The 19532-nt window shown below is 43.3% G+C and overlaps 1 protein-coding gene across 1 annotated transcript; it reads left to right on the top strand.

Moving 5' to 3' along the window:
* The first annotated feature begins 60 nt into the window (after positions 1-60).
* Yod1 (YOD1 deubiquitinase) lies at positions 61-6899 on the top strand. Its single transcript, XM_032915663.1, has 2 exons — positions 61-761; positions 1568-6899. The coding sequence occupies exons 1-2, from the start codon at positions 434-436 to the stop codon at positions 2269-2271; spliced, it is 1032 nt and encodes a 343-aa protein (XP_032771554.1). The 5' UTR covers positions 61-433; the 3' UTR covers positions 2272-6899.
* The last annotated feature ends 12633 nt before the right edge of the window (positions 6900-19532 follow it).

The following is a 19532-nucleotide window of genomic DNA, read 5'->3' as shown; positions in this document are numbered from 1 at the left end:
TTCAAGTTCGTCTCACGGGACTCCGGTCGTCCCGTCCACTTGGCCTCAATGAATCAGTTCGGTGCAGCCAGGAACTCGTCAGCCGAGTGACTGTTTGGCAGGTCCTTTGACCTTTCTTGGCATTTGTTTACCTTCTCAAGGATGAGTCTGCTTTGCCTGGTGTTTGGGTGGCTGCTTTCATCATTTCCGACCTCCCTGCAAGGTGACATTCTGCTCTGCTAGACTCGGGAACTCCTTCCCCGCCCTCCTCCCTGGAGGATAAATGCTGCCGACGCGAAGGGCGCCTCACCGGAGCGCTCGGGAGAACTGGCCAACCTCCAGCCCTCACCCACGGCTGCCCTTATCACTTTAAGAGCCCGAGTGTATTTGGAAGGGCCGAAGCCAAGTCCCCACCGAGGTGTCGCGAGAAGCGCCCCAGCGGCTACTTCTCGCGATGTTTGGAGGCGCGAAAGGCGGCCATTTTGGGGTCCCCCCCGCTGGTTGCTCCGGCGCTGTCTCCCAGGCTGCGGCTGGGACCAAGGCTGGCCCCGCAGGAGGCCGGCCGGCCGACACTATGTGGCGGCTCCGCTGCAAGGCCAAGGGTGGCACCCACGTTTTGCAGGGTCTTTCCAACCGGACCCGCTTACGGGAACTGCAGGGCCAAATCGCCGCTATCACCGGCATCGCTCCGGGCAGTCAGCGAATCCTCGTCGGCTACCCACCAGAGTGCCTGGATCTCAGCGACCGGGACATCACTCTCGGGGACCTGCCCATCCAGTCAGGTACGGGCACCGGCCGGGGCCGGGGAAGTCTTGGAGGACATTGAGGGGAGAAGAGTGAAGCCAGTAAGGCAAAGTGCTGGTGTGACAGCTAGGGGCTTCGAGAAGGACCAGAACTCCAGGAAGGCCGGGGCAAGTGTCAAGTCCTTTACCTGTGTTTTAGAGACAAGTCTGGAGTCTTGAAGCTCCCTGTTCCCCAAGCCTGCGTCCAGGTCAATCGTTTTCTCTGCTTTCCCAGGGGACAGCAGGATCCTTTTCCCCCTGACAGGGTGGTTCTTTTTCCCTATCCTGATCAGCAGGTCAGCAGTTGAGATACGGATTTTTGCCTTAGTTGTCCGTCCCTCGGTTAATTTGTTTGGAATTTGTTTTGTGTACACTTGGACGTATGAGTTTACTGTAGAATTAACCAACAACAGTTATTTGTTCCCAGTTTTAGAACTTGGACATCAGTGTTGGTCATTAAAAGCTTTGCATGTTGTGTCAAGGCCCCTCGAGCTGTCAAATGGTATAGTCCTGCGAAGTGGACAAACACCCTGGTGACCTACCTAGTCTGTGGAGAACCTCTGAAAGATTTGTTCAGTTGAAATGCAACGCAGAGCATTTTGTTCTCTTCTCCTCTTTCTGAAGACACAGTGAACCAAACACAGACAAACTTAAAGAGCTAACTGGCCTCTTGTTTACAAAGTTGGGTTCTCCTTGGTAACCCTCTGTATACCTTTAACTCATTTGGTTTCTAATTTACTGAGTTGGCTAATAAATACCCAATCTATAATTTCTCTGCAGTTCTGGATTTGTTTTATTTTTAACAGGTGACATGCTGATTGTTGAAGAAGACCAAACCAGACCAAAAGCTTCACCTGCGTTTTCAAAACATGGTGCTCCTAGTTATGTCAGGGAAACTCTGCCTGTGCTTACCAGAACCGCAGTCCCAGCAGACAACTCTTGCCTCTTTACCAGTGTGTACTATGTCGTTGAAGGAGGAGTCTTGAATCCAGCTTGTGCCCCTGAGATGAGACGCCTCATAGCACAAATTGTAGCCAGTGATCCAGACTTGTATAGTGAGGCAATACTGGGAAAGACAAACGAAGAGTACTGTGATTGGATCAGAAGGGATGATACTTGGGGGGGAGCAATTGAGATATCAATCCTGTCCAAGTTTTATCAATGTGAAATATGTGTAGTAGATACACAGACAGTCAGAATTGATCGTTTTGGGGAAGATGCAGGCTATAGCAAAAGGGTTCTACTCATCTACGATGGCATTCACTACGATCCGCTTCAGCGAAACTTCCCTGATCCGGATACCCCTCCTCTGACCATTTTCTCCTCTAATGATGATATTGTTCTCGTACAAGCACTGGAATTAGCTGATGAAGCTAGAAGAAAGAGACAGTTCACTGATGTAAACCGCTTCACCCTGAGATGCATGCTGTGTCAGAAGGGCCTAACCGGACAAGCTGAAGCAAGGGACCATGCCAGGGAGACAGGCCATACCAACTTTGGAGAGGTGTGATCTGTTCCGGAGAATTGGAGCCTACTACCTCACAGATCCAGAAGGCTCTGGGTTTTCCAATAAGCTATTCATAACCCTACAGAATAGAACACAATGCTTGGACCATCCTTTTATCTTAAACCAGTATGACTGACACTGAAATTCCTTGTTAAGATTAAAATCAGTGTGCAAGTTTACAGATGTGTGTCTACACTAGTGGCATGCCCTCTTTCTACCGGGGTGTTGGAATAGGTGGTTTTGGCCGCTTCTGATGCTAACCCGAAGACTGAATTGTATTATAAACCAGCACCCTGCGGCTTTACCTTATAAAAGAAAACATATTTTAGGTAATATGCAAAGCTTTGTGGAGGACCACTGGACATATACCACAGTGTCTCCAGTAGTTGATTTCTTTTAATAACTTTGAATGAGTTAGTCGTTTCTAAATTCTGAATTGATTCATCAAATGAAGATACTCAGAATTGTCAAAACTTTTTATATTGCAATTTGGTAGACTTTATAAGTGTCTCTAACTACTTACAAGTACATAAAAAGCAATTTTACAGGGATAAGTATATCCCTTGCGAATGTTATCTAAAACAGGAGTTATTATGGTCCTGTTGAGATTTCTAGTGTATAAAAGTAGAATGTATAAAAGGGGGAAAGGTGCCTGAAGCAGCTTACTGAAGCTTTAAAAGACTGGTGGCCTCGTGTTTTAATGCAATTCATGTATTGGTGTTTGTCACATTAGATAATTTTTTTAAATGATGCAGGGTATGCCTTTTTAATTGCTAATTTAGTTTAAAATTCAAGAAGTATCTTGAAAACTTGAGAGTTTAGTTCTTTTGCTTTTTTACATATAAATTTTTCTGGAGGGATTTTATTGCCTCAACTGTTTAGCTCAAAGCACTTCTTAACAAACAAGTCTTCCTCTAAAGTGTCAGTGGTATGCTTTGGTTTCCTGAAAATGTTTCCGTAGATGACAGTGTTCATAGCTCCACTATGAGCTCTTAGATAGTTCACATTTCTGCAAGATAGTACTTTGTTCATCTGGGATCCTTGACTTTCAGTTTTAAATAATTTATTTGGTTTGTTTCACTTCCAAAATATGCATACAAAGTTTTAAAATCCTTGCCTTATACAGCTCTCTTATACAGAGCACTGCTACCTAGTGTCAGCTATGTAGCCATTTGCTTGATGGATTGATCCTCAAGGCACATGCTCTCAAAACTTAGCTTCACTATAGAATCTTCCAGGTAAAGTTTTCTACCTCTAATTCTTCTAAAGATCAGGGATGCTAAGTTATAATTTGTTGTGTATTCTGTCACACGATGCAAAGAGGCAGACTGTTGTGAAGTTTTGTTATCTTGATCTCACTTATTAAACATCTCAGACAACCGTTGGTGTACTTTAAAGCACTTACATCTTACCATGATTCTTCTTAGCAAATGCTTTAAAATCCTTAGCCTTTTACATGGTAATGGTGACCATGTCAAGTTAAGGAATGTTAAAATGAACAATTTAGAAAGTTCTTTAAGGACAATTGAACAATTAACAAAGTACGCTTCAGTCATCAGATGACATTCTTTCTGAGTTGAGACAGGGTCTCCTATGTGTTCTTTGCTGGCCTAGAGTTTGCTATATAGATCCGGTTCCTCCAACTCAAAGTGATCCTTCTGCCTCTGCCTTTTGAGTGTTGAGATTACAAGCAGGGCCACCATACCTGGCCGGATGACTTTTCTTGAGTACCCTTTGTGCACATAGCCAGTTAGGCAATGGCATTATTATAGTCATACAAATTGAAATCTTTCTCTTTTTTTAACTGAGCCTTAAAGATAGTACTAGTGATCTCAGGATGCCAAGCATTTTGCATTCACGACATGTAAATGACTGTCACAAAAGTCTCTGTATCTGTCATCTGGCTTAGATTTTTTAAAGTTTTTTATTTCCTCCATAAAATATTTAATTTAAAGCTGTACATTAAAAATGTTAACGCTGGGATATTCATCGTGTTTATAAAGCTTGCCTTCCTTTACCACTTGAGCATCCAAATTTAATATCTCTAAAATTTTGGATCCAGAAGTTTGTTCATACAACAAGTATTTATTGAATAACTTACGTGTCAGGCATGTTCTATTTTTTAACAATAATTCCTGTCAATTTAAAATTGAGTCTATATAATGTACAGAGGAATCGTTTAGTAAATGTAAAGAAGTATGAGCACTGGTTTTCTTAAAACTCAAATCTTTATTCTAAGTGTTATTTATGTCTTGTTTAGAATTTATTTATATTTAGGGGATTGTTTCTTATTCTATTTTATCTTTTACTTGGTTTGTTGTGTTGCCAGGTAGATACTTGACAGTAAAATGGCTTTCAAAAAGACATTTTCATCATTTGCTGATGAGAACTGGTTTGAGAGTAGTGTTTTTGTTGTGAAACATTCCAGGTGAAGCATTATATGCAAATTGTTTAATTATTGATTTCTGTTCATTCCAAATACAAGCTGTTAAGCCTCATAGAAAAGTTTTAAAAGTTTTGGTTTATATTCTTCCTGTATTTATTAAGCTCTTGAAATGATTGTGATGAAACTCATTTTTAGAACTTTGAAAAATCTGTGAATTTAGTTGCAGCAAAGCTAAAAAAACTTTGTCCTAATGAAACCCTTTCTGTTCAGTTTTTGCCTGTCCTCCAAGAATTTTTTAATTAAAATGAGACAATTTACATTAGTGGTAGAATAAAAATTATGCTTTGCCCCTACTTCCCCAGTGTCCTCCCCACTCTTTTTTGGATTAACGATTCTGCGTGGTTTTATAAAGATAGCCTAGTCACAGCAGTAGTCCAAATTAATGTCCCTGGGAATTCCGTGATATGACACCTCATCTTTTGCTAGTGATTCATGGTTGATTTCTTAAAGCTCTCCATGAATATGAAGTGATCATAATCAAGTGGTTACTGGCCAACCTAACCTTGTTGTTAGGAACTAATACCATTAATGCCATTGAATACCCATTGAGTTCAAGTCCCAGAAAAGTCAGAATCCCAAATTAACATTATCCCTACCCATGTGTGCCCCTAACTGCTCCTGCCTAACTTTGCCTAGCTTCCTTCAAGCTACCCTAGTGAATTTTCTGTCTTTGTGGAAAAAATTACAATAGGATGTATGTGAAATTAAGCAACAATGATACACACACACACATGTTATATATTAAAAAATCAGGTGACCTTAAATTTACATATATTAAAAATTACATTTTTCATGTGTTGAAACATCATTTGCAGCACTTTAAAAATTAGGGAATAAAAGTTTACATAGCTCTCTAGAAGATCTTGAGAGCAATAAAGATACAACCCTGAGCTGCTAGCCAGCAGCTCTCATAAGCTGTTGCCTTCAGTATTTGCTGTGTCTTAGGATACAGTCTAATTTCACTCACTGTTAGGAGCGTGATCTCTGCCCTAATATAAGCAATGTTACTTCTGTAATGTGATTGTTAAAGAGTACATTCATCAAACCTTTGATTGATTTTAAGCAAGCTTATTTTGGAGAGACTGATTTTTGAGTAAGATATGCAAGCAGTATTTGCAAACCTAAAGAAACACTTTTTTGAATAAGCTAGTTTGTTACTCACAGTGCTAAGCATCCAACCCCGGCTTTTTGCTGCTAGGGTAAGCGCTTATTGATCGGCATTCCAGCCCCAGGATGTTTTCTTAATACCTATTGTAATGTGTCAGCACATCCAACTCAAGGAATATAAGATTGCCCTGGTTATGGGAAAGGTTTGGTATTTTGTTGCTGTTGTTTTGTTTTTTCAAAAATTAGCTAGCATTTTGTTTACAGTGCTTTGACTATTTTATTTGAAAAAGTATTATGTTTACTGAATTATGGGGTGTTTGTGTCTTGATGCATTTGATTTAAGGGAGGGTGTTGGCCTTCCCATGGCATTTTAAAGTGAAAAGGACGAGTGCTCCTGAAAGGAAATGTACGCAGCGTGAATGTGAGCATCTTCCATGCTACCCCTTGTCACTTTCGTTTGAAACACTCGAACCTGTGTATAGGAGTTTAAGTATAGTGAATGGGTGATTTGGTTACGTTATAAGGTAAGGAGGCTGAGCATCTCTACCGAGATGACGACGTGGCGTGACTCCAGAACTCGAGTAGAGTGTAACCCATCAATTATTAAAAGACAGGGGCTGCCTGACATTTGTGCCATGCCAGGTGCCACAGGAAATGCATTTGTACCAAATTATTTTTCTTTAAGAATGCCTAATAAGTACATAGAGCTTGTCAAAGGAAGCTTGAAAAATAGTCTTATCGAGGCAGAGTTCCTTAAATAAGAAAATCACCAGGAAAGCCTGAAACACAGGGCTCAGAACATAATTTCAAAGGAATAAAAGGGGCCAAACAGAGTTGTTTTCTTGGCATATGAAAATGTGTTGTTAGTGTTGTTTTCAAAATGTTTCCTTGTCATTTGCCAGCAAGTTTCCAAGGTCGATGCACTGCTGCTCTCTGGGAGATGTCTAACTTCATTTTATACAACTCATGATTTTGCCTTTGTTATTAAGATGCACTCATTTTATTTATGATATGTGATTTTTCAATATCTAAATGTATGAAGTGACTTGTTTTAAAGGAATAAATGAAGTGAAAACATTGTTGTGCGAGCATGTTTTGGGATCAGGGCAAAGGGCCAGTAAAGAATACTACCCTTGAAGTGTTACATATTCCCAAAGACCACGGCATGGGTGTGTGTAACTGATTCCCACACCCTCCGAGTAGTTAAGCGTGTCTCTTTACTGATGCCAGAAGGTACTCAGAATTTCCCTTCACTGGCTAAATTTCTTTCTAAATCTCCTGAAGTTTAAGTCAATAACCTTTGCTGATGGATTGTTTAATTGGAAAGGTTGGGTGTTCCTGATTTTAGTAGCGTAGGATCTGGATGGATTTAGATCTGTTTGAAGAAGGTGGTTTCTCTGACACTGGATAATGCTTCAGTGTCAGCAGTTAAACATTAAAAACCATGGAGTTGTTACAATTGGCCAGAGTTTTCTAATTGACCTAAGTCCATAAACACATAGCACACAAGAAACTAACAAGAATAGAAAGAAGTGGGGAAAAAAAAAAAGAAATGGATGCTTTAATATTTTTTAAAAACTCAAATCCTGTGTCTCCTGCATTATGACTGGTATAAGAAGTCAGTTGGTCTCTGCCATCTTGAAAAATATTGTAATACTACCTATAAAATAATTACAAAACAATTTCTTCTTCCTTTAAAATGCTATTAAGATGGGGGTTGGGGATTTGGCTCAGTGATAGAGCGCTTGCCTAGCAAGCGCAAGGCCCTGGGTTCGGTCCCCAGCTCCGAAAAAAAAAAAAAGGAAAAAAAAATGCTATTAAGATATCACACGCGCACACACAGAAAACCGGGGTTTTTTCCACTTATTCTGTTAAAGTTTGGGAAAGAGAATCTTTGATGTGGTAGAGACTGAAAAGCAGGGCATCCATTTGTGGCAAATGCATACTTTTTGAGTTGGTAAAGATCTTACATCTCCAAGCCTGAAATCTGGCAATTAAAAACGGGGATCCACAAATATGCTTTGTTTTGAAATTGTGTTCTGGTCTGGATGCCATTTGTCTATTGCAGTGACATCAAGTGCCAGGTCACTCAGAGTAACTAAATGTGAGGGTAACTATAAATCAAACAACTTCCCGCTCAGTTCAGCGTGGAGTGCACTGGGGTGCTAACCTACACTGGGTATAGTCCTTGTTCAGTTCAGCCATCAAAAGTACCATTCAGCTGTTTGTCATCTCAGCTACCCAGTCTGGAATGGACAGCTCTCTCCGGAAGAAATGTGGCCCCAGATGTTAGGCATACCATACCATGCCTACCCTTTCCCTGTCCCAGTCCTAGTAATTTACCAAATTCTTTATTGCCTTTTTTGTTCATTACTGCAACAGAAGACTCTCTAGATTTCCTGGTTCAACAGTTCTAGAAATGAATGTCTGTGACATTTACTTTTCTTGTGATTTACCTTCCATGACTACCACCATGAAGTGGGGAGGGTATGACTTGGAAGTAGCAGATGTGGGGGGAGAAGAGCAGAAGCAGAACATGAACATTTCTATTGGTACCCTTCCTCCTGGCAGATACTGTACTGAAATATCCACCCAACTGTAGACCAAACTTGGCAGTTAATAGAGTTCCGCATCTTGTTTTATGGCTGAAATTACTTCCTACTGAGGCTAGGAAATCAGTGTTCCCTCTGGTCGTTATTGAATTACTTCTCCTAGAGCATGAGTATTACAGGAGAAACTGATCAAGTTCTTAAACCTCCAGAATATGGGATAGACTGAAGTATGACCTTTTGCAAAGGTGGCCCTCCCACTATGTTCATTTAATATCAAAACATCCAATTTGGGGACTTGTGTGTATGGGGTGGTTTTTGTTTGTTTTTCCTTGAGAGTCTCACTCAGTGTCCAGGTAGACTCCGGCTTGTGAACAGGATTGAAACTTCCTCCTGATATTTTCCAAGTGCCAAGATTAAAGGCTTGCATGAACCATCGTGCCCACCTCCAGTTTTGTTTCTCTTACTCTCAAAATGAAAAATGAGAAAGACTTTACTCCGTCTAGAAGAAGCTAAACTATTTCAGGTAAGCTCTTAATCCCTTCCCCTTACTTGGGAAGTGTGCTGTCACCTATCTTAGGGTTACAAAACTACAGATGCCGTCAATGAGCAGTTATTGAATGGTGCCATTGTGTCAGGAACTGCCCTAGATGCAATATGCACTGGAAGGAAAAAAATGCATACAATGCAGTAAAGGAATTAGAATGATGTGGATCCCATGAAGAGAACACTGGGTGGGGCGGAGAGCAGCAAGTGAGAATTGCGTCTGGGAGAGCCATTTAGAAAAACTGGCATGAAGGATAACACTAAACTTGAGGGATTAGTCCTTTAAAGAGTAGGAAGAGCATCCCAACCAGCAAATGCAGCATCTGTAAGCTCAGTACTATGGGAAGGGTGTTCCCAGCCAGTCTGGCCATAGTACAAAGGAGGGAAGAGGAAAATAGGTGCTTTTAGAAGTGAACAGGGCCCAGATTGGTGCTATCTTTGACTACTGTAAGCCCTTATTACATGTATCTGTATGTGTGCAGATGTGTGCAGAGGCATTTGTCTTCAGTTTATTCCATGTAGGCAGAACCATTCTATTTCCTATTACAGGACTCTCAGCTCCAAGTAAAATGCTAGGCATGTAGCAAACATCTATATATGAATAAATGAATATGAATAAATAAAGCCAAGTGTAAGGAACTAGACATTGACCTTGATGTTTGTTGTAGAGTCAGTGAAAGGACATAAAAGCATTCCAATGAGTCGTCAGATCTTTGTCTCAAAGGAATTTTATTAGCTCTTACTGGGAAGTCCAAGAGCTTTTGATATGACTAGAACCAGAGCTTCAAATAAAGTCTTTGACTCTTAAAAACATATCATCGTTGTGTAAATTTCTAAATACTAGAAACAGAAGGGGGCCTAAAATTTAGAATCAGAAATACTTCAGAGGCTTTCCAACAGCAATACTGAAAGCTAAAAGATGGTAACTTAAAACTATGTAGCCATTCTCATCGAATACAGGGATAAAAATAAAGATGTTTTCAGACACGCAGGATTTCAAGCACTTGTCCTTAGGAAATTAGTAGAGACTTCTCTGCCAAAAGAAAAGAGTTAACACAAGAAAGAAGGTCTACACTCCAGATAAGGCAACAGAAGGGATTTAGCCCGGTTAGTGATGAAGAAACCGAGATGAGAACCACGGAGCAGCTTACAGAACAATCGACCCCAACTGCTGCAGGTCCAAAGTCTGGAGGAAATTTTTCTTCAGGATGAAATTGGTAGAAAACATGAGGTATATGTTAGTGTGGTAAGAGGGAATTTACACAGTGGATGGGAGGGAAGGATACAAAGATACATAGAAAAGGAAGAGGAATCGTATAGGACACGGGGATATGGGGGTTAGAAACGTAAACTCCAAATCTCCACAGCACTGTGCTAGAGAAACGTCCAAAGCGATAGGGAAGAGCCTCCTCCAGAGAACCACTTAGCAACTAAACAGTGGCAGAAACTAAAGTCCACTTATATGTATATGGCTTAGTTTCCAGTCATACTCGGCGTCAGACTCATTTCATTCTTTGATGAAAGCTTGGTGGTTTACAGCCAAATTACAATTGCTCTCTTGACTCTATTCCTAACTACACTTTATTTAGTCAGCACTTCATTCCCCAGCCTCGGCTTGAACTGCTAGAGGTCGCTGCACTCAGAGCCCCACGTATCACCGTGAAGAGAGAGGGCACCAACTGTTTCCTGAGAGTAAAGAAAACATGTTTCCCATAAGAGAAAAGGAAGACCTGATCAGTGTGATGTATGGGGGGCAAGAAGAATGTGGATGGAGGCCCACAGTTGTTTTGCAGTCTGACTTTTGAATTCGTAAGGTACCCTAAGGAGCCAATATTATTGATTTTGATTTAGAGTGGGTTGGACGTGTGTTCAGTGCCTCACCCACTGACTGAGGAAGGAAATGGTAAACTAGCCTGTAACTTGAAGGTGATAACCATACACAGGAGTGTACCAGCAGGAGCAAGGACTGTGAAAACAGGAGCCATGGACGCTGACCTGTAATTGGGTGTCAGAACCAGATCATCAAATGAGAATTCACTTCCAACTATCAGCAATACCTCTCCCCAGACAAAGGTCCTACCTCGGTGACCACGCCTTATCCTGATTTGGGAACTCTTCCCTTGTCTGCAGTCTAGGCCACCTTCATAATTCACTTGGAACCTGAAAGGTTCATGTTTTTCCAAACAAAAAGTGAAGCAAAGCATGCCCAGTTGCAGGGACAGCAAGAAGATGGAGGGCAGGAAACACTCATTAGGATAGTGGTTTATTCCAAGCAGGATACATGTGCTTTGAGGAACGGGGAATGGAGCCGAGGCTTATGTGTAACTTCAGCTATCGTGCTAACGTTTATAACTGAGTGTAGACAGCAGAGTGCTGTGCTTAAGTAACTGAAACATTTCCCAAGGAAAACGTCGAAGGTGAAGGAAAAAGCGAAAGAATTATTTAATGTAAGTCACTTATCTGGGAAAAAAGATAGGGGACCCTCCTGATTATTCTAATTTTATTATAAGTTAAGAAATTGTTCGGTCTTTTTAGAGATTCGTTGAAGTTTCACTTCTATTTTAAGTAAATCACTCACCTAGATAAACCTGGATCAAATCCAGTGACCCCAGCCACGGGTATAGCCCCAGTTGCAGTGAATTGATGTGGAAATCCTCTTCCTGTTTTCTTAGTATTGTGACATCACATATATTTAGATGATGTATTAGAAACAGAGATCACAGTCCTGAAGACCTCAGTCATCTGTGGTCCACATGATGTTGACAGGATACTGGGTTGTCCCAAGCTTTCTCAGATTTCCTTCCACCCATGATCACAGAGAAAAGATGGAAACCATGTATCTTCCTGTAAAATATACAAATAGCGGAGCTGGGGATTTAGCTCAGTGGTAGAGCGCTTGCCTAGCAAGCGCAAGGCCCTGGGTTCGGTCCCCAGCTCCGAAAAAAAGAAAAGAAAAATATATATATATATATATATATATAGCTGCAAGCTGGAAATGAAATAGGAAATGAAGCAAATTGTTAGAATTAATTATGCAAGCTGCCTGTGAACTTGATGCTTCCCACTGGGGATTTTTTCCCACATAGACAGACCGATGCATAGCAGCTGTGATGGTTGATATGGATTGTCACGATGACAGTGTGGGAAATGAATGGTTAAGGTCCTCCTCAGTATGAAGTGAACTCAGGAGCCTAAGGCATTCACAAATGAGCAAGTGGCACTAGGCCCACCTTCCCACAGCTGGCCACTGGTGCCTACTCGGCTCAGAACTCTGAGAGTTGAAAGATGGCGGACAGCTATGTGACCATGGCTGAGCTCACCAATAGAAAACGAGACATTCTCAAGCCCCAGGATGTTCATTTGATAAGGCTTTGCATCCTGAACCAATAAAACTGGGGATTTGAGAAGTGTTGGAAGAAATCAAAGATTTCTTTCCCTCTAGGGTAGAATTTCTCAAAATTAGGGACTCTAAAAACCAGTTTGCTGCCCAAATGCCATGCCGGCCATTCTTGGTGTCTCTACATTAGTGTACTTAAAACTTACATTTCGGTAATCGCGAAAGTGTTACTACAGAGTGACGGGCTTGCTTCTTGAATCAGCATCTATAAGCATGTCTCTGGCCATGCCTGTGAGGCTTTATCTAGGTTAGGTTAATTGGGTTGAGCCCTCCACCCACACACCCAAATACTAAATTCCAGCAGGACAATTCCATGGTTGGGGCCCTGGATGACTGAGTAAAAAGGAGGAAGTAAGTTGGCCACTAGCCATCTCTGCTTCCTGACCAGCTGGCCAGAGCGGCTACCACCAGGACCTCCCCTCACGATGTACCACTGAACTCAAAACATTGCTTTCATCAGAGCATTCAATCACAGATTTGGGGACAGTGACTTGTGAAGAAAGCTGGGGGGGGGGTGTAACTATCTGAGTTAAAATATCCGCTCTACTACTCTAATATCGGGCGCGTCGTCTGACCTCACTTCGGAGTGTGGATAGTAGAATGGCAATGCTGCTAAGTTGGAGCAGACATAGAAATGCTTCACTAACATAATACCCAGCCTGCAGCAGGGGCTTGGCTTGAACAATTCTTGCCTGAGGTTAGGGTTTCTGTTTGTTTTTGTTTTTGTGGGTTGTTTTTGTTGTTTTTTGAGGAGGGGGTGTTTTGTTTTGCTGGGTGGTTTTCTAATTTTTCTTTTCTTTTTACTACCGGCAAGTGACACACCTTTAAAAACGGATAGTTACTAGGGATGGCCTATATTCAGGGAAACAGCAGAGCTGCTGTCTGGCAAGTGGCCTCCGTACCTGGAGGGCGATTTCTTCCTGGAAGCAGGAGCTTCCTTGACCTACTCTTCTCCACAAGCACGTCAGACATTTCCTCACAAAAGAAATACTTGCTAGACTGGTTGGTAGCTGACTTTATTTTTATTTAGTATCTTTTGCCACCTTCTCTAAGCAGCCAAAAGAGACTGGAGAGCCAAATGACAGCATTCAAGTGCTATCTCCCTTCTGGCTGACCTAGCTTTTTGTTGTTGTTGTTGTTGTTGTTGTTTGTTTGTTTGTTTGTTTTATTTTTCTTTTGTCTTGTCTTGTCTTGTTTTTAATCCAGAAAAGGACCTCCTATAGGAGGGAGAGAAGTTAGTTTTTATTTCCCCAGAAACAAAAAGGCCAGAGCAGTTGTCAGCAAGCCCTGGAAGCTGGGTGACTCGGCTACAGCCCTAACCTTGAGGTCCCTGAACCTCTTCTGGATATGATACTGTCATTGACAGAGCTGGTCACAAAATTAGCCACCAGGGGGGGAGGGGGATGTTTGCCTGGAAACCGGGAAAGGGAATAACACTTGAAATGTATATAAGAAATATTCAAGTTAATAAAAAAAAAAAAAAGGAAAAAAATACCAAAAAATAAATAAATTTAAAAAAAAAAATTAGCCACCAGAATGTTAGCCTGGAGAACACTTTCAGCTACAAGTGGAGGAAGGCTAGTCTAAACAAGAAATCGGGTTCTCAGCAGACCCATAGAAATGCATAGTGCCCAGCCCTGACTGGTGCGTTCCTTTCAAGAAGGAAAATCAAGTTCCATTGACAGGCCTCCACCCTGCCAAACTCTTCACTCTCCCTCCACTCTTAGCTCAGACCAGCTCCAGCCTTCTACTATGCCTCTCCTTTCTTTTCAGCAGTTCATTGACTCTAAGCCAAGGCCGGGGGTGGGACGGGGAGGTGGGGGCAGGAGGTGATTGGCCAAGACAAAGAAGCCCCTCCCTTCTCATTCCCCTCCTGAGTCCTCCCTGACTGAACAGCTGGAATGAGGAGTAGGGAGGGAAGCTGGGATTGGCTTAGAGTCAGCAGCAGGGTGTGTCCACGCAGCACGGTTGAGGCATTTACCTGTCTAGGTAAGTCAGGAGGAGGTCAAAAGAAGAAACCAGTTGGAGACGCCGCCGGAGAGGCAAGCTGTCTCCATCTCTGCCCTCTGGAATAGAAGGGCGTTACTTTTTTGTCTTCAGACCCCAACTCAGAGAGGGTAAGTCAATCACTCACCAATTACTGCTTATTCTGCAGCAAGGGAAAAGACTTTAAGGGAAGGCAAAGCTACAGGGCTGTGCTGGGGAGTGCCGCAAGAGTGTCTGTCCCTTTACACCGGACCTGGGCTTTTCATCTCTGTTGCTCAAGTCTCTCATTCAGCCCGAGATTCTCCAGAATTGGAATCTTTTTATGGAGGGCTCGGGAGCATTCTTCCATTTCTTTATTTAACTTACACAACCATATCGTACAGACAGAAGCCAGAGCTAGGCATGGTGGTATCCACCCGTAATCATAGTACTCAGAAGGCTGAGTGAGGCTAGAGGATGGAAAGTTTGAAGCCAGGCTGCTGGGCAATACAGCAAGATCCAGGATAGTCTACTCTACCTGGAAAGACCTGTCTCAAAAAAAAAAAAAAAAAAAAAAAAGCCACCTTTGTCTAGAATTTGGAATTTTCCATTTCTGAGCACTAAGACGAAGTAGCGATTCTGAAAGGGAATGGGTGACTGATAACTGGAGCACAGGGAGTCAAATGGTGGGGAGGGTCACGCAGGTGAGCCAGGCCCCCTAGTTTTCCATTACCTTTGTAACAGGAAATTCCCCATGGCTCGTGTCTATCTTTATTTAAGTAAGGGGTGCAGCGCGTGGGTTAGATGATAATGGCGCACTCTGCAGATACGTCAAGTCTGAACTGAGCTCGACGATTTGCAAGGAGAACCGAGGCTTGGAAATTTAGAGAAAACTCCCACTCCAGCTAGCATTTTTATCTTTGGAAATACAGGTACTCTAAGTCCAGTCAAGTTTACTTAGAGCCTACTAGTTAAATGTCTGGCTTTACCTGTTAATAGTTGTAGACTCTAAAGAAACAAAGTTACTTGGCCATGCTGGGCCTCACCCACAGTTTATTTCATCTCAACATACCAAGCCTGGTCAGAGTGCCAACTGGGGCTCAGGCCAGGGTGAGGCGGCCGAGTCCTTAGGAGAAAGAGTCCGCCCTGTGTTCCTTGGATGTCCCCGCAGACAAGAGTGTAGCTGGAGCATCTGCCTAATCTGAAACTGCCACAGAAGTACGGTCAGCAACACAGCAGCTAACTTCACCTTGGCCTTCTGGAGAGAAAGGGGAAGATGACAAGACTTCAGCATGTAGCCCTGGTTGAACACATCGAGCTCCTGGTCCTGAATGCAAGACCTTTAAATGTTATCTCTCCCCTGCTCCACAGAGCCAGCCCACTTCACCGAGGCTATTTCTCCCAAGTCCCTCCCACAAAAGCGCCGGTAAAAAAGGGACTAACACTGAATGGATGGTACCGATTTTAGCCTCTTGGAGCTTTTGTTAGGTTTTCTGGGTGTTCTCCAACCAGGTTCATTCAGCAGAGTCAGCAGAGAGCACAACCCCTTACCTAAGAGCTGTTCTCCGTGACTCTGGGATGAGTCCTTAGGAGATAGGAGGGCGCGCTCATCCGAGAGGACTGGGAGGAGGTCTGATTCACACAGCCTAGAACCGCACCGGCCCTCTCCACGCCCTCTGCTCCACATGCCAGGGCTCTGCGCGCCATTTATTTACTCTCTTGCAAAGTTCGGCTAGTTTCTGAGACGTAGTTAATATTTAATGTGTCTTTGGATAGGTGGCCCCGACTATAGGCTGTGCACATTTCTTAGCTCGTTTCCTTTCGCCCTTAAGTCTCCAAAAGAGGTCAAGGGTGAAAAGATACGAAAAGCCTCCCCTTGACTGCTCTGCTTGTTTCTCAGGTTTCTTATCTGACAGGAATGCCCAGGGTTTCGACTGCTGCGGGATACAGCATACAAGTTTCAAGGTTATAAATGTGGTAGAAGGACACAATGTGTCTAAGTTAGGCGGAGCCAGGGGCGGAGAGTGAGAAGGCGGTGAGAGAAGGAAGACGTTTTCTGCTCAGACTCTTTGAATCAGAAAACTAGGTGTGGAAATACAGTCTCAGCAGCTGAGCCCTCACCCATCCCACGGTTGTGCAGTGCCAAGAGCAGCATCTGCAAGTGCATCCCATGTTGTGTTTTCACTCACGCGTCTCTTGTCAGGATAACCAACCAACCTGGAAGTGCAACGCTGAACCGGATAACGCACAGACTTTAAGGCACATTGTAGGAGTCAAGGGGATCTGGACCTTAGTAGCAGAGTGGCCAGTGATCTTTACTTCAGTATACTGGCATCTAGTCAATGTCTTGAGATGTCTTTTGTAGGTGTGAGTCATTCCTACTTAGGAATGTGGGAAAATCGCCAGTTTTCTCAGATGTGAAGTGAAGACAACACAACCAGATTCTCCTGAAGATCTGATTAGCAAACCCGAGAGCACTTTGTAGCTCAGATAGCGTGCAGATAATGTGGAGCAGAGCTACGCCCACTGTCTGGGTCTCTTCAGTTGCATCTGGCTCAGAAATAAGAGTTCAGTGGGCTTCCCGGGAGGAACAGGAAGCCAGCAAGCCACGGGACAGCCCAAAGCACACACGAAGGAACAAAGGTAGTGATTTTCTCTGAAAGTAAGAGGCAGCACCTCACCCATTGGAGGAACCGTCACATTAACCGTACTGAGTCACCTTCAAGATTTATCCCTCCAGTCGTACGTGGAATATCGGAGCCAAAAACAGTCCCTTGAACCCGCACCGACTCCTTGAAAATAATGTTTTTCTCTCATGCAGTGTCATGCCCCTAGTGCTTATTCTGTGCACACAACCACTAACCTAAACAAACATTCCCCAGATTCTTTTTAGTCACTGGCTTTAGGGGAAATAAAGTGGTGTGAGAAAACTTAGCATGGCAGGTTGAAGCCATGAAGAAGTCTCCAAGTAGCTCGCCCAGCAGTCCAGTGATCGGCTCTCTCAGACAGCTTTCTTTCTTTAGTAAGTTAGCTCTTTGACAACTTCGTGCATGCAATTCATGCTCACTCTCTCCCACACTCTTATTGCACCCCCTCGTCCTTTCCTCCCTTCTACCTGTCCCTTTCCCAGACTCCTGACTTGGGACTTTGTTGTGTGTTCCGTTTAGTTTACCCAGGGCCACCTTTGTGACCAGTGGTGAGGTACACTGTAGTACACTGAAGTCACACACACCCTTTTCCTGCACCTATCCCTAGGAAGTGGTTCAGCAGTTGGGGGAAGGGCTCCCTGGGTCCCTCCTCCACCCTTGCTTGGCTATTGGTAGGGTAGTTCTTGTGCAGACCCCACGCAGTCTCAAGAAGCCGAGAGTTCACGATTGCAATGGGTGTGCCAGGCCTAGACTGTGACATTTCACAGCTCTCCCTACCCTGCTGCCCCTTCTGACTCGTTCAGTCTTCCTACTTGCTCTCCTGCTGTGTTCCCTAAGCCTTGTTGAGGGCAGTATGACTGTTTAGAACTCAGCCGTTACCTACTCAAGCCCTGGGTGCAGACAGCTTCTCAGACAGCAGTTTTGCGTGGCCTTAACCTCACAGAGGGTGAGGAATAGGTTAGTACTCTGAACCTCTGAAATGCGTGGCTGGGGTGACTGAACTTAGTCTGTAGGCTTCTTGAGTCTCTGTTTCTTTGGGTTGGGGATTTTGAGGAACTGACCTCTTGCAGACGTCCTAGAGCTACCTCACCAATTTGTTAATTGTCATCTGTCAGGCTTCGTTAGTGTCCCTTCCCTCCTGGTCCCCTCCTTATCTCCTGAGAGGCTCTGAACTTTGTGTGTGTGTGGCTCAGGACCCTGCCTTTTCTCTCCCCAGTGTCCTACTACTCATCCTTCTCTGCTTTATTCAAGGGTCTCTCCTCAGCAAGAGAGGAGCCCTGTAAGGCCTTAACATTGCCAGCGCAGTGAGGCTGGAAGACAGCGTCACCTAACCTAGGCCAAACCAGACACTGGCACTGGAGCAACTGTTAGCAGAGGAATATGTATGTACCCTGGCAGCTTAGCTCCAAGTCCCCAGATCTCAATATTGTCCCAGGACAGTTTACCTTCTATTAGGGGAGTAGCAGAAATGATTCAAAAATATCGTCTAGTGTTACAGGCGGAATATGGATTTGAGTCATATAAAATCTGTCTCTCCCCTAGGATTCTATTGCTCCTGATACTGAAGTTTGTACATAATTCTTTTAAACTTTCATTTTCCATAAAGAGAGGTACCCTTGACCTGCCCAGTTCTAGTGGACTATTTCCTACAACCAGATGTGAAAATCCTTGGGAAGTTCAGTAGCAGGAATGAAGTTGTTTTTGTTTATTTGGTTGGTTTGGTTTGTTGCTATTACTGTTTCCGAAATGAACTTGAACTATTACACACACACGCTCACACACATGCACGCATGCACGCACAAACACACACACATGCATGCAGACACACGCACGCACACACAACACACACACACACACACACACACACACACACACACACACACACACACACACACACACCAAAGGAGCTGGGATTGAAAGGAGCTAAACTAGACATTTTTCTTGTTCATCTGACACAGTCCAGGGAACTTCACTGGGAATGTAAGCAACGTCAGAACACACGTGTTACACAGGGGAAATGGGACGGTGCTCTGCCATTGCAGGTGCCATGGTCATATGGCCCGGGGCAGAAAGATGACCTTAGCCTTCTTGGTGGCATGTCATGTTTATGATATTATTAACAATGACTGTAACTGACATTATTGGGCATATCCCGTACAGAGTGTTCTACATCGGCTATTCCAGTGTACCATAGTCTCATAATAACTTTAAGAAGTATGTTTTTAAGGACCTGGAATCCCCCGTCTAGACAGAAACACTTCTATTCAAAACCCTTCTTTCTTGCTCCCTGTGATTGGGTTTAATTCGGCAGGAGATGGATCTTGTCTGATTTTTAGAAGAACAATAGTGGTTACCTATTAAATTCACTTGGCCATTATCTGCTTCCAACGGAGCTGAGTGTGCTAACTCAATGCTCATTAAATCCTTACATTAACCATATTTTACAAGCAATTTGCCTCCAATCAAATACCTAAGTGGCTCAACTGGGATTCGAACCCAGAACCCAAACTCTCAACCTTGTAATATGTATTGGGCGGGGTAATGAAAATATAAGTTAAACTCCTTGCTTCATAATGGGAGGAAGCAACTAAGCTTAAGAACCTCTT

The sequence above is a fragment of the Rattus rattus genome, chromosome 10 (genome assembly GCF_011064425.1).
Source record: "Rattus rattus isolate New Zealand chromosome 10, Rrattus_CSIRO_v1, whole genome shotgun sequence".
Classification (NCBI taxonomy): domain Eukaryota; kingdom Metazoa; phylum Chordata; class Mammalia; order Rodentia; family Muridae; genus Rattus; species Rattus rattus.
This window is presented reverse-complemented; position numbering and strand designations above follow the sequence as displayed.

What these genes read in the sequence shown, in the direction of transcription:
- Yod1 (XM_032915663.1), top strand. Translation starts at nt 434, where the DNA reads ATGTTTGGAGGCGCGAAAGGCGGCCATTTTGGGGTCCCCCCCGCTGGT. An exon ending in GGACCTGCCCATCCAGTCAG is followed by an intron (nt 762 to 1,567) that starts GTACGGGCACCG and finishes TATTTTTAACAG; the next exon opens with GTGACATGCTGATTGTTGAA.